The sequence below is a fragment of the Danio aesculapii genome, chromosome 7 (genome assembly GCF_903798145.1).
Source record: "Danio aesculapii chromosome 7, fDanAes4.1, whole genome shotgun sequence".
NCBI lineage: Eukaryota > Metazoa > Chordata > Actinopteri > Cypriniformes > Danionidae > Danio > Danio aesculapii.
This window is the reverse complement of record NC_079441.1, coordinates 6,338,641-6,352,815: the sequence shown is the minus strand read 5'-3', so window position 1 is coordinate 6,352,815 and position 14,175 is coordinate 6,338,641. Positions and strand designations below refer to the sequence as shown.

At 37.6% G+C, this 14,175-nt stretch overlaps 1 protein-coding gene across 2 annotated transcripts; it reads right to left on the bottom strand.

Moving 5' to 3' along the window:
* Positions 1-8,542: 8,542 nt before the first annotated feature.
* zgc:172143 (Natterin-like protein-like) lies at positions 8,543-14,069 on the bottom strand. Of its 2 annotated transcripts, none has more exons than XM_056462664.1 (2): positions 14,028-14,069; positions 8,543-9,905 (listed from the first exon to the last, which is right to left on the bottom strand). In XM_056462664.1, exon 2 carries the CDS (start codon positions 9,886-9,888, stop codon positions 8,941-8,943), a length of 948 nt encoding a protein of 315 aa, XP_056318639.1. In that variant the 5' UTR covers positions 9,889-9,905; positions 14,028-14,069; the 3' UTR covers positions 8,543-8,940. The 2 variants fall into 2 exon arrangements, with proteins under 2 accessions (XP_056318639.1, XP_056318638.1); XM_056462663.1 differs by lacking the exon at positions 14,028-14,069 and adding an exon at positions 13,710-13,978.
* Between the last annotated feature and the right edge of the window lie 106 nt (positions 14,070-14,175).

The following is a 14,175-nucleotide window of genomic DNA, read 5'->3' as shown; positions in this document are numbered from 1 at the left end:
CTGTTGAAACAAATATTTATGCTATTCAGGAGCCATATGCACACACTGACAGGTAAAATCCACTTCTCTCCATCCCATTCAAGTTCAGGTTGCTTTATTGGCATGATGTTTTATACAGTATTGACAAAGCATTTTACATATGTAATATATGTAATGTTATGTAATATATTAACATCATCAAATTAATAAAATAAAAACAGCAAATGATAAATAAATGACTGAAAATGGAATAAAAACAGATAATATCTCTAAAAATTATAATAATTACAAGAACAAAACGTGTAGATTATTTAAATAAGGCAAAAAAATAGTTGATAAGCCATTTCTAATGGTGTACAAATATTCTGCAGCCAATTTAGATGTAATTTTGTATTTATAAAAGTTTTTCTGGGTCACTTAGATAAAAAAAAAATAAAAAATTTAAGGTCTCTGTTGCTCTAGCGGCTGTGCGCATAAACTTAACGACAGCTTAGAAATGAAAGTAAAAGCAAATTTCGGACATTTTAGAGGATATAGAAACCCCAGCCAGATGCAAAAAGGTCTCTCTGGGTCTGCAGAGCATGTGAGGCTGTCTGTGGGAGGGTTGACAGATCTTGGCACAAAGAACAAGCAGTATGAAACGGGTGAAGGAGAGAAGATTTCCCACTACATAATCGATCGCGGTTGTTTGTTTATATTGGGCGGATACAAAAAAAAAAAAAAAGTGTAAAAGGACGATAATAATAGTAAAAAGAAAAATGTGTCAGTAAATATACTTGGGCGGCTGTTAATATACCTGGGTGGCCTGCCTAAGTAAAGTCTATGCGTGGGAAGCACTGTATAAACAGCTTTATCTCAATAAATTTTATTAATTTCACTAATTCAATTCAAAAAGTGATTTTATTGGCCACGGGTAATATTCAGATTTATTGAAATACTGAATTTTAGGGTTTCATTAGCTGTGAGACAATCATCAAAATTAAAAGAAATAAACACTTGACAATATCAATCTGTGTGGAATAAATCTATAATATAGATATAAGTTTCACTTTTTGATTTGAATTAGTGAAATCAACTTCTCAATTACAGTCTAATTCATTTAGATGCACGTCTATATATTGAGATTGTTTAACAAAAATAATTTCTGATATACTTGGAATAAAAGTACACATTTTGAGAAATAAATGAAATCACAAAATGAAAATCAATGCTTAGAAATGTCCAAAGAAAAAAAAAAACACCAAGACAAATATCTTAACTCCTGTTGTCAGATGACAAAAAAATGACATCCATCAACACGAAGACTACCTACATTTTATTACTGAAATATGTTTACTTATTAGGCACTTAACAGGCAAGTCTACATGATTTGAAGATTAAAGCAATTGATTCAAGTAGTCAGTTCATAAATTTAGCTTAATGTGCTCTTATAAATGAAAATAAAAAGACCTGGTCGCAACAAGGTCATAAAATAATTGTGTATAATAATAGCTGTATTTTGGTAATAGAGCAATGTTCTTGAACAATGCAATAATGTAACACGCTCAATTTCAAAATAACTGAACGACCAGTCAGATCAAAGAAGGCGGGAATTACTGTTTTTTTTTTTTTATTGCAATAACAACAGTCCATTACAACAAATACAAATACAAAACTGATAGAAGTATAGTACAATCAATACAAATATAACTTTTTTGCAACAAGAGAAATGTAACAAATATAAAATAAATATAATATAGCTAAAGCAAAGAAATACAAAGAGAGAGAAAAAGAAAACGAGGGCACATGACAAAAACAAAACAAATTAATGCAGAATATTAAATAAAGCACATGTTTTAATAGCTTTCTTGTTGCAGGAATTACTGTTAACAGACAGGAAGCGTGAGTACTCCAGTGGTAAATTCTTCAGTTTTTAGTGGTCAAAAGGTGAAATGGGAGATGTAGCTAAATAGGTGACAATTTGTTATTTGGTAACTGTGTTATAACAGGCTATTGGAACGAGATAAATTATGTACAATATGAATAATAACGTTGTTGGCCATATTTACTCACAATCTGAATTAGCTGATACAAACCTGCAAATGCATCCATCCACTCGTGTAACTGCGAAGAAGTAAGTCTGTATTAAGATCAACATCTATATGTGGAATGTCTGCTACACCAAACGGAAAGCGAAATATGTTTGTGATTTGGTTTGCTTTCAATACCATTGAGTACACCAATATTTCATGGTGTTTTTCATTGATACAAATAATTCTGAGTCTGTCCTTGCATGATTTAGGCCCAATCCCAATTCTATTTTTGTACGCCTTCCCCTTGGACCTTGAAACAGAGTATGAAGGGGAAGGGCTTCGAAATTTACCCCTAAGAAATAGGACATCACTACAACCCTCTCTAGATAGAGAAATTTAGCGGTTTTTATTTTAGCATTTTCTTTTCAAAGCATGGCGGTAAAACACGAACGCGGTTATGAATATATTAAACATGTGCTTGTTTGTAAAAATTTGTAATATTGACAAAAAATTTGTGTATCTCCTTACTTTTGAGTTTAGCAATACTGCCATTGTGGTGGGTGTATTCTGGGAAATTTCTTACCCCTTGGTTTTGAGTGTAGTCCTGAAAAATCAGAAGGGGTTCAAAGTGGTATCTTCTCCTTCCCCTTAGCCCTACGCCTTCAAGCTAAAGAGAATTGGGACACTTCTACCCCTTCACGTGAATGTGCAAAATGAGGGGTAGTGGTAAGGGGAAGGGCCTGGTTTCTACTTCTGCGTCAAGTGATCTGCGTGACTCACGCTGCATTTAACGCGCGTAGCTGTGCATTTATACTTCTTCGCGCTTTTTCTGTTCTGCAATAACACTTCTGAAAAGCTAGCTGGCAGTAGGTGTCTGTTTCTCTGTGTCGAGTTCCTTCGCTGGTGTTTTGTCTTTTCTGAATGCTTCCTTAATGTACAAGTGGCTCAAATTCGCTCATTTTGAGGTGGGAACCGGTGGAAGTGCAACAACTTTAATCATAAGGTAAACATAAAACAGTCTCTATCTGGAGCACTTGTAAACACCCGCTACATCACGCTCACACAGCTCTCACCTCCGCCCACGCTCGTCAGCGCTACCAAGCTGACCAATCACAGAGCTTGCGCTACGCGTATGCATTACATTTTTTGAGAGGTGCGCGTCAGCGACGCTGACGGCCACGGCGAGGGGTTATGCGTCCATGCGTAGGCTGCACCATAGCATACGCGTGCGCTTGACACAAAAGTATAAATCAGCCTTAAGGGGTAGAATTGGGATTGGGCCTTAATGTAAGGATGGCGCTAATCAACTTTAATCTAGACTGATAAAATAAATATTTCTTCTTACTTTAATGTAGTATCTAAATACACATGAATGTTTTCTTAATACAACCCCTGGCATAAAAGAAAAAAATTATTCAGCACACAGATTATGTTCATTGTTTTTTTCACCTTCATAGCTAATAAGCAACAGTCACAATTTGTAATTTGTACTGTTGATCATCAGTTGCAGTACAAACAAAGAAAAAAATTTTGTGTAGTGTGTGTAGGAGCCATATTTCATAGTTTGTTATTCTAGGTTATTTTTATAATTTTTTGTGTTGTGTTCTTGCAGATTTGCATGTCATATACTTTGAGTTACTTTTCTACTGCGCATGTGTAGTATGCTTCATATAGTACGCACGTTTTTTGTTACACGTGAGTTTTAGTGTGAAGTGCAGGAGTTGGAGAGCACAAGCTTTGACCGTAAAAGTGAAATATTGGAGTTATAGTTCATCAGGCTGGAACAAGCTATATGTGAGTAGATTTTGATGACATTGGCACGTGTGGATATCTGATGTAAAAATAAATGAAGATACACTGAATTGGATGAACTCTCATGTTGTGATCAAGTATAAGAGCACTACTACACGTTAAGACTTGTAAAATGATCATAATGGTTACATGTACCCTACAAAAACAGTCACAAAAAAATTAAAGGGTAGTAAATTTCAACAATAAACAGGATGTATTTCTTAACACAGTCTCACGGCAATTCGTAACTTTTTGATTTAGTGGCTAATTCGTATGAATTCGTATGATCTAATTCGTACATTTTAGTACAATTTGCTCATCCCCCAATGACGGTTAGGTTTAGGGGTGGGGTTAGGTGCCACGCCTCCTTTTGAAAATTGTAAAATTTCGTTTGACTGAACTCGTACGAATTAGCCACTAAACTGAAAAAAACCTAAAATACTTACGTTTTCTCGTGAGATCAGGCTGGTTATTCTATATCTAAAATAATTCAGTAGCAAAGTACTGATTGTATTGGTCATTCATGTTTTGTTTTGCTTTTTTTTTTTTTCTTCAACTTGATGTAGAACTTATTTCTGTCAATAAAAAATAATGATTTTATTTTGTGTGTGTGTGTGTGTGTGTGTGTGTGTGTGTGTGTGTGTGTGTGTGTGTGTGTGTGTGTGTGTGTGTGTATAACCATACCTAATGTCAGATGGCCAAAAAGTATAAATTGTTCAAATATTTGTGTCTGTGATGCAGCAAGTCCAGAAGCTGTTGTGTACACTATGATATTATATAAAATTAATTTTAATATGTGTTATGACAAAAGGGTCATATACAAATATTTTCTCAATTCAAATGAGTAACGACTTGGACTCGGAAACTTAAAGAGCCCATATTATACATGAAATAGGGTCATATTTAGGTTTTAAGCGTCTCCAACAACAGTCTAATATGCATGCAAGGTCAAAAAACACTTTCATGGTCTTATAATCTGCATTTATTTTTACCTAATTATCCCAGCGACTCCCATATGAATCGTTCAGCGATTCATTTGTTCCCAAACCCGTCCTTAGCGCGAAGCTAATCTGCGCTGATTGGACCGATGACAGCCTGCTGCGATTGGTCGAAACTGACAGCTTTCAGCGCGAGACAGAGTGAAATGCCCAGCTGGTAATCAACTATATAAAAGTAGTCACAGTGCACACGCGCTTCATAGTGTAAGGTGTGGATTTTGGCTGCCAGTGGGTGAATGTAAATACAGACGATGCACTTAAACAAAACAGACGACAAACTATTTTATTGAGCAAAAACTCCAAGAACTGGCGAGGAGCACGTCACCCTCTACCTGCTCTTTTCACACAGACGCACACACAAACAGCACCAATAGAGAGGGAGACGTCCGCGACACCTCCCTCACCACCCGCGTCCTGAGTTATATCTGCGACACCCCACGTCCTCACTTTGCTAACGGGTCACTTTTGTTTTCACTTTCGGGTTGAGGGCGAGGTGATCGTCTTTAACCCAGAGCGGCAGTTCAGCTTGCTGAACCGGCCCTACGCAACACACACACACAACCCTCACCGTTCGCCTAGACTAGAGTGACAGTTCAGCTTGCTGGGTGCAATTTAGACAGCTCCCTTGAACCTGAGCTGAAATATTTTAAAACTTGACCGTTGAATGTGTGTAGGAATAGCTGACGATCCGTAAACAAAGCGGCACGCGTCGCGTTTTCAACGTGGCTTTACACGCGATACGAGAATAAAGAGATAACCTAATACAGCACACGCGGTTACAAGTAACAAAACACAACTAAATACATAATTTGCAAGATAGAGTAAACGAGGCCACAGTTTTAATCGCACGTACTTACACTGGTGAAATGGGGGTAGAAACTGATCCATGATGCACTGATCCATGTTCTGACAGTCTTTACTGATCCTTCCTTTTACAAACCGATGAAGTCTTCTTTGTAAGCATGTAGTTTCCAGAATGTTATAATGCTGAGCTTTCATCTTTGGGTAGGCTGTCGATAGTATCCATCTGCACAGCCTGACTTCATTCCACTGGTGTCTGTGTGTGTCTCTCTGTGTGTGCGTGTGTGTGTGTTTGTGTGTGTGTGTGGGGCTTTTTTTCTGTGTTAGTGGGCGGGGCCGCAGGTTTCAAATCTCCCGGGTTTGCGCGTGCAACTACTTGTGTTTCGTAGCTGCGTCATCGCGAAACACCTAATGACGCGTTATCAAGACGACTCGTTTGTAGCACTATGAGTCGACTCTTTTATAGATGAATCAATAGTTTTAAACACTGTACACTTACAGATTTAAGCATTAGCTGGACATTTCACTTCACTTAGAGCTGTGTTACACACTACATGGAAGGGCATTTTCAAAAACCCATAATATGGGCTCTGTAACAAGCAGATAAAATAGTAGGGATTAAGCCAGAGGAAAGCTATATATAACTTAATTTAACTTCATCATCTTTTATTTTTCACCTAGGAGACCCAGAGGTCCTGTAACTGATTCAGGACCTGTGTTATGGCTTCTTGTATAATATACTTCCTGCTGTAATATACCTAAAACACAGATTGCCATAAAAAGATGTTTTTTTAAGAGTTAAGTGCCTATTTAGAACAGTTTAAGTAGTATAAAAATAAATATATATATATATATATATATATATATATATATATATATACTCTACCTGACAAAAGTCTTGTTGTGGATCGCAGTTGTAGGAGCAACAAATAATAACTTGACTTCTACTTGATCATTTGGAAAAGTAGCAGGTTGATTTTTCTGATGAATCATCTGTTGAACTGCATCCCAATCATCACAAATACTGCAAAAGACCTACTGGAACCGGCATGGAGCCAAGATTCTCACAGAAATCAGTCAAGTTGGGTGAAGGAAAAATCATGGTTTGGGGTTACATTCAGTTTGGGGGTGTGCGAGAGATCTGCAGAGTGGATGGCAACATCAACAGCCTGAGGTATCAAGACATTTGTGCTGCCCATTACATTACAAACCACAGGAGAGAGCAAATTCTTCAGCAGGATAGCGCTCCTTCTCATACTTCAGCCTCCACATCAAAGTTCCTGAAGGCAAAGAAGGTCAAGGTGCTCCAGGATTGGCCAGACCAGTCACCAGAACATTGAACACCATGAACATTATTGAGCATGTCTGTGGTAAGATGGAGGAGGCATTGAAGATGAATCCAAAGAATCTTGATGAGCTCTGGGAGTCCTGCAGGAACGCTTTCTTTGCCGTTCCAGATGACTTTATTAATCAGTGATTTGAGTCATTGCAGAGATGTATGGATGCAGTCCTCCAAGCTCATGATGGAGTCAGACACAATATTAATTCTTTTTCCACTGCACCATGACTTTATATTCTATACTGGACATTATTTCTGTTAAGTGACAAGACTTTTGTCTAAGCGGAGTCAAACCTTACTGTCCTAATAAAATAATTCAAAATCAAGACATGATCATGTTTTATTTTGCTAAAATAAGTGTAATCTAGAGGCCTTTGCCTTTCATATAAGCCATTTCTGATACCAAATGTTCAACTAGAAGTCAAGTTATTATTTCTTGATCCGAAAGTTCATGTTCAAGCTCATGTTACATGTCATCAAACAGAGGAATCAAGTTCTTGTCATTAAAATGGCAGCATACAGTTCTCATGAAATGCTTTTAAACAAAGAATAAAGGGCAGTTTAAAACACAAAAGAGTATAAAAAAAGCTCAAAAACATTAAAGGTATCTACAATTATGTAAGTCCTATGATGGAACTAACAGCATGGGTGAAGGTTAAATGCGTGTAAGCCTTTTAGCACATGTGAAAAGAAATATTTTTATTTGTTAATTTATTTTAATTTGTTTCCAACTCCGAATTTAGTCTGACTCCAATTTATAATCATTTAAATTTAGATTCATCTAATTCCAGCTGATTACCTTATAGGTTGTGATTAGGTCTAATTTAGATAGGTTAACCTTATAAATCCTTATTTTCAGTTAATGGTTCATCGTTTACCCGAAGTTGCTTAGAGTCAGTATGCTGGCCAGTTTCATCTGCTCATGGACACATCCTCGCCAGTTCTGATTCTTAGCAAATAAGCTAATTTCCTTTAAGTAATAAGCCCCATGCTTGCTCATACTTAAAGAAAGTTTGATTTAGCCCCTAGATTATATCATACTAAGTCAGTGATTGTCAGAAATCAACAGGTCTCTAATGCTGTGCCCATGCTCCATCCATTGAGCCTGAATGTATGACTAATCCTGGTCCTAGGCTGCGGAAACATCAGCCTAAACAATCTACTAGATTTAAATGATTTCAGGAGATATTAGAGTTCAACAAGAATTTTACATTTATTTGTCAGGCAAAGATTTTCCATTTTAATTCACATAATTAAACAATATAAGCCAATCAAGATTGTACAACATCAGTTCCTCAAAGATACATTTAAGAGTTAGAGATGAATACCTGATCATGTAGAAATACATCGCAGCATATAAGTCCTGATGCAGAGCTCAGAGACTCACAAACTGCAATGGGGTATCCTGCCTACAGAATCCCACAGACACTTCTGCACCCTTTACCTAAATATTCAAATCATCATAAATTCAAGACAATAAACGCTTCACCGAGACCCTTGCCTGGTCATGAGTTGATGCGAAGACCATTTTCCCTGGAGGGGAGCATCTGGTAAAGATCTTATCAAAGTCAAAACCCAAATGAACTGATATAAGGGAGATTGTAAAATATTACAGTGAAATTACGAATACTTTACCAATCACACAGAGACATTTAAAATGACACCAAACATGAATATAAAGCCACAAGATACACCATATTAAAAACTTAAACATTCTGTGTGGAATGTAAGTGAGCTTCTCTGGTGGAGAAGGTAAAGTCTAGTGCAAAGTGGGGGGGGGGGGGACTCAGAATGCATGATTGAGACAACCTGAACAACTGGTTTTCTAGCTGATCTTCTTCTGAGATTAGAAAGTTTATTGTTTTAGTGCTTGACCATTCTCGTGGTCTTTTCTCGAGTGGAGTTCCATAACAGTTTTCAGGGTTTAATATTATGGAGAGATACAGCCATCCTTACAATTAATTTGGTTTGTTAAAATTAGATAATGACCGTTCATGAACAATCTTTCTTGACTCTCATATCACAGATCAGAATCTTTAGTGTTTACTTCAATATTAGTGTAAGTGATGCCTTTATATTGACCCTTGGTTTCATACTCTACAACACTGCCATTCCTGCAAATGATCTTCACTGTGCCAGTGTACGGCAGGTCAAAAGTAGCTCTGCCAATGCTGATGTTCACAACCACCTTCTTCTGTGGTGGGACTTCCAAAGTGGTGGTCAGTTTTTCTGTTCTCTCCTCCGTCTGCTCCAGACTATATGTGCCCTCTGTTCCCACACTGAAACTGAATCCTGTAGAAGCTTCTAAGATCTTTGGAATTCCAGCCTTCACCTCCATACTGAATGCTGCAGAAAAAGTCTCACTCATAGACCACACAGATTTTTTGATCACTTTCTTTGAGGTTTCAATTGATTGCTGTAGTTTGACATAGCCTCTGTTCTTATAAGTGGCAGATTTGAGGTCTTCTACTTCCACCTGTGGTGTCAGTTGATTGACTGTGGGATAGCTGACATTGTTGAGAACTACTGACTCAACCGCATTGAGAAACATGAATCCCATGTTGTCAATGTCTGCGCCAGACCTTCCAACAATGCCTAAACAAAACCCAGAGCCAACATCGATAGGGATTTCTTTTGGGCGTGAAACTTTGGTCATTTTTGCAGAAAATTTTCTACCCTTGTTGGTCTTGAATTTGATGGCTCCAAGACGTGTTCCTTCTTTGTTCTCCCAGAGGGACAGTGAGGTGAAACGCTCTCCAGGCTTAAACACAAACTCTTTATATGATCCAGACGATTCTCCAAAAGTTTCACTTTTATCATCTGAAAGCCAAGCCCTGATAGCCTTGATCTGCCATTCTCCCTCCCAAACCCAGATCTTCTTTAAAAAGGCACCAGTGTCTTCACCAGTAAATGAAAATGGTAAACCTCGTCCACCACCAACTATCGAGAGAGTTGTTGATTCGGACATCTTTGGAGAAATTACATCTGAAAGTGAAATCACAGATTAAATGCATAATACTAGCACTTTTCACAATACATAGCGTATTTAAAAAAGCAGTTAAACAATACTTTTCATGCATCTGTTAACATTATTACATAGATATTTACATTAAATATCGCCTATGCTATTGTTATCTATTAAAAGAAATGTCAATAGAGCCGCCATTTTAGTGCCCTGTAGCACTGCTTTGAAATGGAGGACAGTGGAGGATTGGCCATTCAGAGCCATATACACATATATATCAGGAGTACCCCGGTGGTCAGTATGCAAATATTTTAAATTACAAAAATTATCATTTTAAATCACTTTTCTATACTGACGGATAAGTGACCGCATGGCCATTGGATACATGGAAATGTATTATCCTCCCTCCCTGTTAAATTTGATCTAATCCGTGTCTTGAAACGCACCCCCTCTCCTGCTTTCACTTCTAATTCTAACGGAGGGAATGATCCGTTTGTGAATGAATCCCTGCTATGAACGACTCATTCACTTAGCCGACAATAATACAAAAATACAAATTTCTGGCATCGCAGCATCTTGTCGTCATATTTCATTTACATTGTTTGCTGATTTTATTCAACAAAACTAGCATAAGCCTAGAATTTAGTGCAAGTTGGTGCTACTTTGCCTTATGGTCAGGGCAGTAAGAGACAGTATTATCATCAATACTTCACGGTTTCCGTTACATTCATTCTTCCATGGCAGGGCGCAACACCAAAATTCATCCCGCCACGGCTACATGACATGTTGTTTTTTAATAGTAGGTTATAATGGCACCAAAACGTATTCAAAGGTAAGTGAATTATAAAAGCGCAAACTTTTCTGTAATCGTAGTAGTGCTGTGCATTATCTGTTTAACCATTTAAGGTGATATGATGACTGTCTGATGCTGTGTTCACACCAGACGAGGAAGAAGCGTCAAGTGTGAGTGTTTTACATGTTAAGTGAATGCAATGACGCGAAGAAACATCCTGCGGAGCGTAACGCGCAAATGAGGCGCGTTGAGCATTTTGCACGATTGACACAACACGCGTTTCGTGCGAATTGCTCAAGTACGAAAATCTGAACCAATCAGGAGCTTACTCTTGTAGGGGCATGTTTTGCGCGATTGACACAACGCGCGTTTCACTCAAGTACGAAAATCTGAACATCAGCAGACATTCGCACTACGTTAACCAATCAAAAGCTTGCTCTTGTAAGGGCATGCTTATGACGTAGCGCCTGTTGTTGGTGTCCAGGGGGGGAATCCTCCAGCCAACACCGGGCAACAGTTCATCAAACTGGCCTCAGCTCAGTCGGAAGCATTGCTGAAAGCTTCCATCATCCAGGTTCAGTTTCTGGAGGAGTTTATAAACTCACAGATCTGGGTGCACCTCTGAAAGGATCTAGTGGACTCAGACACTGCTCCAAATGAATCGATGCTGTTTTTCAGCCTTCATAAAGCACATAAACTAGTGGTGTTGTGAGGGGGGATTTGGGGGCTTAAGCCCCTGATTTATTGTCAAAAGCCCCTGATATTTTGTAATATGTTGCACTTAAATAAAAATATGTTGTATGACATTTATATTGTTATTTAAGTACTTAAAATTACCACATACATCACACGCACTCCACTTAACGCAGCCTTTTTGTTTGTTAAATCGTGAGCTGTTTAGCAGTACCTGTTTCTACCAGGTGGGAGTGGCCCTGTTGTCACATGGTGTTAAAAAAAATCATTTATTTGATAAAAAAAAATCAAAATCATCACTTATTCATTATTTTGAGGAGCTGAAGTATAAAATGTGTGTAGTTTTGGTGAAATAAAATTACTGCAATCAATACTCCATCCCACCAACAATTAGAAGATCACTTACTTTTTGTTCTTTTCAGTCTCTTGTTAAAAATTGGTTAGTGACAAATCAGCATTGTCAGTATTAGTACTGTATTCTTGACACCTTTTGTAATTTTCTGCTGCCATCAGTCTGTTGTTTTTTACTTTTGAATTGTATTTTATATATCAAATTGTATTTTATGTTATTATTCTGTGCTTCTATTTTAGGTGTTACTTAACATTCTGTAAGGGGTCTACAGATGAAAAATAGCCATTCTTAGCTAATTCTGGCACATTTTACAGTAATGTTTATCATTGTGCATTGACCCTGTAAACAAATAAACTAAACTGAAAATAAAATGTGCATCATATAAATGTAAATACATGCAAATTAGTCAGAAAAACGTCAATTGTATTAGCTTTCTAGATATGATACAGATATCTAGACATATTTATCTAGATGTGATGTAGCCTGTCACATTTGCTTCTGTAATAGTTAAATCACAGTGAGTTCATGCATCTAGCATATTATTTTATAGCTATATTCTATTGTAACATGCTATGTCAGTTAGCATCGAATTATAAATCGACTTTCTTATGAAAGTACCTAAGATGGCTGAAAGAACACATATAAAACATTTATTGTCGCAGTCGTGTAAATGATCAGTTAAAGCCTTTTTATGTTTAGTCAGATCTTATTTTCATTCAACTACAGAAATTGCTGGATACCTTCATCCATATTAGGGATTTCCTGAAATGTTCTACTTTTGTGAGGCATATATGGAATTTCTGAATGAAACAGGCATTACATGCATTTAAAGTGCTACAATGCCCTCATCTACCTCTTTTGAGGAAAACCAGAAAAAAAAATCTCCCTCTAAAGAAATTTGAACCTTTCGACCCTAGCAATGCCCCTGACATAAACACAGCTATGTACCCAATAAAATCCATGTTAGCCATTTAGCAATGAAGTTACAGTCACCGGGTAGACAGAAGCCCCGCCTATGACGCGAATCTGCATATATTGCTCAGTGAATTTGACGTGTGAATAAAGCGGATTTGACGCGCGAATGAAGAGAGTAAACTCGAAATGTTCACGCGTCTATCCAGCCTGATCTCACGAGAAAACGTAAGTATTTTACGTTTTGACAGTTTAATGGCTAATTTGTACAAATTCGTATGAGTTCAGTCGTACGAAATTGTACGATTTTTAAAAAGGAGGCCTGGCACCTAACCCCACCCCTAAACCCAACCATCATTGGCGGATGAGCAAATCGTACTAAATTGTACGAATTAGATCATACGAATTCATACGAATTAGCCACTAAATCAAAAAGTTACGAATTGCCGTGAGATTGTGTTGGTATATCACACACAGCATGACAGGTGTGTGATGCAAGAGGCCAGCAAACACGACGTAGCTTTCAGTTATGATGAAATCAGTTTCTATAATAATACTTTATATATAAATAAAGGTCTGTGGCTCTGCATATAATGACTTTATCTTACTGGAGTTTATAACCGTTTCACTTTACTTCCGCACGCATTAATGCCACTCTGTAGGTCTATTGGAGAAATTCATAAATATTCCTAGCAAACCTAATAAATGTTGGATACATATTTGTTAGATAAATGCACTAAATCGCACTTTAGCAGCGTTCATTTGCGAGCGCACATGAAGATCTGCGCTTTAGCAGTGTATATTTGAGTGGGCGTGCAAGAAGTTTTGTGCATGAGTAGAGGAAATCGGCATGCAAGCGAAGAGATTCGCATGCTCGTATTACATAAATGCGAACAGATAAACTTGTAATACTGCGCTCACGACGTTTCTCCATTTGTCATAAAAATCATGTCATATAGTTGGTAGATTTGTGTAAAAGACCTGCTGCCACAGCTGGTAAAAATCCTAGAGGAAATACTGTACTTGTTTAGCACAAAAGTTCATAACATACAAAAACTAAAAACGAAATCTTACCTATGAAATGTTCAGCCTTTATGCTTTGTTTTCTTTGTTTGCTCGTTGCTACACCCATACACAGCGCTAAAGTCCAGCATCTTCACATTAGCTTTAGTCTTGACTAGTGCAGTTGAATGACATTTGTCCAGGGAGTACTGTACAAATGTGGCGGCGCTATTGACGCATGCTCAGTGTCCGTATGCGATATCTAGTGTATAGATCTATGAAATTATTAAAGGAAACCAAACTTGTAGGCCTAGAATAATCTCGCATGGAGTAAAAGAAGCTTGTCGCTACTCAAATTACAACCTAAGTGTTAGTTACTAATATACTCACATGACTAACGGTAGTTCGATGAACTTCTTGTCAGGGTCAGCTTGTCTGGTCTAACTGAGCTGCTGCTAAAAATAAAGGGGGCAGACGGAAAACATGCAGAGACACTCTACAGTCAGAGTCATCTGTTTGCATAAGATAAGGTTTTCAG

Excerpts from the sequence above, each read along its gene's own strand:
- zgc:172143 (XM_056462663.1), bottom strand. The coding sequence starts at position 13,767 with ATGGGTGTAGCAACGAGCAAACAAAGAAAACAAAGCATAAAGGCTGAA. Across the intron at positions 9,906-13,709 it reads AAAGGCTGAACATTTCATAG|ATGTAATTTCTCCAAAGATG; the intron begins GTAAGATTTCGT and ends TTTCACTTTCAG.